Source organism: Nicotiana sylvestris, chromosome 1 (assembly GCF_000393655.2).
Source record: "Nicotiana sylvestris chromosome 1, ASM39365v2, whole genome shotgun sequence".
In the NCBI taxonomy this organism is placed as follows: domain Eukaryota; kingdom Viridiplantae; phylum Streptophyta; class Magnoliopsida; order Solanales; family Solanaceae; genus Nicotiana; species Nicotiana sylvestris.
In genome coordinates this window covers 58,412,903-58,419,152 of record NC_091057.1, presented here as the reverse complement: position 1 = coordinate 58,419,152, position 6,250 = coordinate 58,412,903, and the positions used below count along the sequence as shown (strand labels likewise).

Here is a 6,250-nt window from a genome sequence, read left to right as displayed (position 1 = left end):
GTATATATATATATATTACTCTACCGAGCCACGCTATAGATGACTGGGTACGACACCTATTGTGCAACCACTGATCAGTTGGATTTTACCGAGCTCCACGTGGCCGGGTACGATTCTACCGAGCCTTATGATGACCGGGTACCTTTTTACCAAGCCTATTACAGCAGGGTACGATATGATGATGATAATGCCCGTAGAGGCGTATGTTTTAAAAGCTTATGTATATATATATATATATATATAATTGGATGATTTTGGTATTGTTGGACTCGTTGTTGAATGGGTGTTCGGATTTTGTAAAGTTTTTCGGGTTCCAAGACATAGGCCTGGGGTTGACTTTTGACTTTGGTTAAAGAATTTAGCTTTATCTTATGGAATTGATTCCTATAGCTTTGTATTGATTGTATTAAGTTGTATGTGGCTAGATTCTTACAGCTCATGCTAGATATACTTGGCATTTTTTTACTGGTATTGAGTTTAATTGTTGAATTTGAAAGAATCTCTACATCCCGTACTGTGTACAAACTGACTATGAGATTTCTCTGAGTTATTAGTGACATTTTTCATGTCATATTGTACTCTTATTATTTGGATTTGGATTGTACCTTTCTAAGCTTGTCATTGCTTTCAGCCCAAGGTTAGTCCTGTTACTTATTGAGTACATTGGGTCGGTTGTACTCATACTACACTCTATACTTCTTGTGTAGATCCAGGTACATCGGGACCCGGTGGTTGCTAGACTTGGAGCATTACCTTCTTGGAGACTTTTGTGGTAGTTGCTTTGGCATCCGCAGACCTCGACTTTCCTTCTTTTCAGTTTATTTGGTGTTGCTCTATCATTCTAGACAGTTGTATTAGAAGTTTTGACTATGTTGTTATTTAGTAACTCATGTACTCGGTGACACTCGCATTTGGGGATTTTGTATTTTAGTCGCAGTTATTTTATCGGTTATTTATGGGATCTTTCACTGTTAAACTTATTTCATCATGTTATCACTTTAAAATGCGGAGTTATTTGTGATTGTCGGCTTGCTTAGTACTATGATAGGTGCCATCATGACATGCTGAGATTTGGGTCGTGAAACATGTCGTCACCATCTATGAGAGAATAAAAGAATAAGATTCAAACTTCATGATAGAATAAAGCCGCATGATTGAGGAAGAAAGAAAGTAAGTTTCCCTAATGCCTTATAGCCTCTAGAGGATAAGTACAGACGTCTCCGTACTGATCCTCAAGACTCTACCAAGCTTTCTCATGACTCGTGAGACCTATACAATCTAGGGCTCTGATACAAATATATCACGACCTGATATCCCGACAATGAGGTTGTGATGGCATCTAACTTCTGCTTGCTAGGCACTACAACATTAGCATAATAACCAAGACGGTTTAATAATAAAAAGGCTATTATAATAGTAAAAAGGGTGAAATACCATAAATAAATAGTATAGCCAACACTATCTAAAACTATCCCAGAAACTTATGTCACAAGTACATGAGCCACTAATAATACTATATACAAGTCTGGAATAAAATATACAATATTGTTTGGTACAAATAACAATAGATAAAATAGGAAGAGGACTTCAGGGTCTACGATCGCCAATCAGCACTACCTTAAGTCTCTTAGAAGATGTAGTTCCGAGCAATCACCTATGAACGCTACAGGGACCAACACTGAGATCTGCATAAGAAGTGCAAAAGTGTAGTATGAGTAGAACCGACCTCATGTACTCAGTAAGTATCGAGCCTAACCTCGATGAAGTAGTGATGAGGCTATGATAAGACACTCAATAACGAGATAGAGAAATGAATAACTACATAATAAACGGAACAAGAAAGTAAATAACAGATGGCCCCGGAATATTATCACATCATAGTCTTACAACACAATATGGTACCGGAATACAACAACCAAGAATAACCATAATTCATCTATACCGTTGTGGCATGCAACCCGATCCACATATATATAATAATATTATTTCGGTGTGCAACCCAATCTACATATATAATAATCACAACCAAATATGGCGAATCTCACAACATAGCATAAAAGGGAACTAAAAAGCATAAATTCTCCAAGACAAACCAAAATAACATAGTGGAGTGAAATAGGAACAAAAAAAGGAAACAATGCAATTAAAGGCATAAAATAGTAGAAACATCTATCTAATAACACAGGAGGACACATAACAAGTAAAGGCGTACAATGAACAAAGGCATGAATAAGTGGAAGCATGTAACAAGTGAAGGCATGTATTTAACAAGTAAAGACATATAGCAAGTAAAATCACATAACAAGTAAAAACATAGAATAAATAAAGACATAGTACAATTAAAGACATGCAATAAAGTAGTACTCCCGCATGCGTGAACCCATGACAATGCATATACACTTGTCACCTTGCATATACACCACCCCAACACAAAAATCTTGTAGAAAATAGAACCAATCAAATCCTAATTTCCTCAACTCAAAGTTAACCACGACACTTACTGCTCTTCAAAACACAATCAATAATCCAACATGGCTTTTTCTTTAGAAAAAGCCACCAAACCATCTAAATCTAGTAAACTAATATTCAAACAAATCAAAACATGCTTTAGAAACTACCCTTGAATGAAAAAGGCTCGATCTTTAATATAATTTAACAAGTCAACTCGTGCCCGCGTGGTCAAAATTCTAAACTTAGACCAAATCCCAATTATCGATTTACCCCCGATCCCAAATAGATGATTTGTTTCGAATTCCGACCTCAATTTGAGGTCAAAATATTAATTTTAGAAAATCCCTAAATTCTATCCAATTTCTTGTACCGACCCGACCGGTCGTTTTGAGCTCTACTTCGTCATTCAGTGGTTTGAGGCCCAGAGTAGCTTCACTTCATGTTTTATGACTTGTACATGTAGCTGAATTGAATTTCGAGAGGTTCAGAGTTGATTCAGATGGAAAATTCTCAATTTGAAAGCTTTAAGTTGGTAGAGTTGACCAAGTTTGACTTTTGAGTAAACGACCTCGGAATTGGGATTTGAAGGTTCTAATAGGTTTGTATGAAATTTTTTTACTTGGACGTATATTCGGGTTGAGTATCGGCTGGTCCCGGGCATTTCGGTCCTTATTGTGGAAAGTTGGCATTTTAGATGTTTTAGACTTTTCTAAGTTTGGTTTGAAGTGGACTTTGGTGTTATCGATGTCTGTTTGGGGTTTCAAGCCTTGGAATAGATTCTTATCGTGATTTTTGACTTACACGTAAAGTTTGTCATCATTCAGGAATATTTAAGTGTAATTCAGATGCGTTCGGCGAAGTTTGAAAGTTGAAAGAAAGGTTTTGATAGTCGATTCGTAGTTTGGATGTTTTTTGGGGTGATTTGAGGGCTTGAGCAGGTTCGTATCATGTATTGGCATTAGTTGGTGTGATTTGACGGGGTCACAGGGGCCTAGAGTGTGTTTCGAGATGGTTTCGGACCAAGTTTGGATGATTTGTTATTGGTAGTTTGCTAGTGTTGGTTTTGTTCTTCGCGAACGCAAAAGGGGAAACACATTGGTGAAGAAGGATTTGGGCTAGAGGTCTTTTTGTTCAATGTGTTCGCGATAAGGCAGTCACGTTCCCCAAGGGTTGGGCAATAGTGATCCGCATTCGCGATCGCCTGGTTGCGTTTGTGTAATAGAAGCTGGTCCTGGGGGTCTTGGCCTACACGTTCGCAAGGATTGGGTCACGTTCACAATTGTAAGGCCTAGTAAGGCATCACGTTAGCGGGATGATCATTGCGATCACGAAGAAGGATTTGGGAGCAAGGGCTGGTTGTGCTTCGCGAACGCATGGGTAAGGCCGTGTTCGCGAAGAAGGGCACCTGGGCAGAATATATATTACTCAATTGGGATTATTTTCCTATTTTACTCATTTCTCTCTTGTTTGGGTGGTTATTGGGCGATTTGGAGGAGCCATTTTCATATTCAACCTTGGGGTAAATTATTTCTACAAATTATAAGTTAAATATATGGATTATATGTGCATTTGAACATGAAAATTTATAGAAATTGTTGGATTTTAGGAGAAAACCTAGAATTTGGTGTTTTGGATTTTTACCACGAAATTGGACATGGAATTTATGCCTTACTTGTCTTACTAGGGGGTGGAATGAGTCGACACTTAATTTGTGTGTGGTGATTTCCTTTGGATGCCCAGCATATCTGCATGACTGAAAGCAAACAAATCTTCATTAGCTATTAAGAATTGACTGAATTTACCTGGTTCCCAGAGTTTGCAACAGATATACGCCTTCTTGCTATGGTCATTAGGTCCAATTGAACGGGGTCGAGGTCTTGTGTGGTCGAACCTACAGCCTCGATCGGATTGGGATCCATTATGGTGTCCTTGGTCTCTACTTGCTTCAACCTCGACCCAGTTGATTGTTAAGCCTTTTTTTCTTTTTCTTTTTTCTTTTGGGTGGTCGGGCTGTCCAAGGCAATGAGGTAGCATTTTCGGGATGTGCGATGTTGCCCGTGTATGCTGAATATTCCCCATGGAGATAGGAATTTAATTATTTGGTATAGGCTGGAGGGGATGGCTCTCATGGGTTGTATCCATGGTCGTCCCACTATTGTGTTATACGCAGTGGCCTGATCCATGATATGGAAAGAGTCACGCCACCAGCTAGGACGGGGAGTGTAATTTCCCCGGATGTCTGCTCAACTACATTACTAAAATCGATTAGCGTGATACAGCGCAACACTATCTTATCCTCGAGTCTCATTTGGATAAGGACTCGGGGATGGATAATGCATGCACCACTTCCATCGTCCTCCATGATGCTTTTAATATTGGTCTAAAATGCGTAAAGTAATAATGAGGGAACCATTATGAGGAAAAGTCAAACTGTCGGTATTCGACTCATCGAAAATAATACTTTCTTTGAGGACGTCTTACCATTCGCGAGTGATAGACTGCTTGAGCTTGTGAGTGGTGGTGAACTTCATGCCGTTGATAGAGGTGTCATCGCTGCCGTGTTGATAGTACGAGCTGGTGATGACGGCTTTGGCGAGCCTTGACGTTCACTTCCTCTAGCAAAGTTGGACATCCTCTTATCGCTTAACAACTCTTTGAGTCGCCCTTGCCATAACATGTTTACGACTTCTTGTCTGAGGGCGATGCAATCTTCAATTTTGTGCCCACATTCCTGGTGGAACTCATAGAGGGCATCAAATTTTCTGGTGTTTGGGTCTGATCTCATCTTCGGCGGCCACTTCACTTTTATTTCGATATTCTCAAGAGCGTAGACTATTTTTGTAGGCGACACACAAAAATTTTGAGCAAATAATAAAGGAGGAATACCTCTTTTGTTCTGATGAGTCTCTGTCCTTGGCCTGGACGACTTCTTCATAGAGGAGGGAGGGTGCGACAGCTGCCCTGAAATATGGTTAGTGCATTCCCTGTCAGGTGGCAGAGTCAGGTGATTTCTTCTTGTCTTGTCTCTTCATTCTTTTCTGGATTCGGCTTGTACCAAGGTTAGCTAGTGAGTTTGTCCGCTGAGATCGTCCTCGTCTGCTCGAACCTCAGCACAATAAGCCTTGTGGATTTCATCCCAAATGGTTAGAGGATACTTCATCACTCGGCTCAGTAGTTTTCTAGTTGCTATCAAACCATCTCTACCCAGCCCGTTCTGGAAAGCTGCGATCGCCATCCCTTCAGATACGTTCCGCAGAGTCATCCTTACTATGTTGAACCAGGCAAGGAAGTCCCTCGTTCCCTCTCCCAAAGACTGCTTAATAGTAAATATGTCGTTTACTCTTGCTTCATCCTTCTTGACTCCGGCATGGGCAGTTACGAATTTATTAGCCATTTCTTCGAAACATTCTATTGAGCGGGATGGTAGATGTGAATACCATGTTAATGCCCCTCCCATAAGTGTTTCACCAAACATCTTTAGCAAAATTAAGGACATTTGTTCCTTGGTGAGATCGTTGCCTTTCACAGCAGTGACATAGTGATCCACATGATCTTCAAGATCGATCGTTCCGTCATATATCCTGAGGTAGTGTGCCATTTTGAAGGTTTTTTGTATGGCATGCGGGGCTGCATCATTGTTGTATGGCTGGTCTACGAACTTGCCGGTATCTTGTCAACTTGTTCCTTGTGTTCTTTCATCTAGTCTCTGAATGCATTGTTTTCATTCTCTATTTCTTCCATCCTCCTTAGAATGGCAGCGAGGGCATTGTCACCTGTACTGTCAGTAATATTGTGAGTT

At 40.1% G+C, this 6,250-nt stretch overlaps 1 protein-coding gene across 1 annotated transcript; it reads right to left on the bottom strand.

The window, feature by feature from the left end:
* Nucleotides 1-5,515: 5,515 nt before the first annotated feature.
* Nucleotides 5,516-6,049, bottom strand: LOC138870188 (uncharacterized). Its single transcript, XM_070147974.1, has one exon. It carries the CDS (start codon nt 6,047-6,049, stop codon nt 5,516-5,518), a length of 534 nt encoding a protein of 177 aa, XP_070004075.1.
* Nucleotides 6,050-6,250: the final 201 nt, after the last annotated feature.

What these genes read in the sequence shown, in the direction of transcription:
- LOC138870188 (XM_070147974.1), bottom strand. Translation starts at nt 6,049, where the DNA reads ATGGCACACTACCTCAGGATATATGACGGAACGATCGATCTTGAAGAT.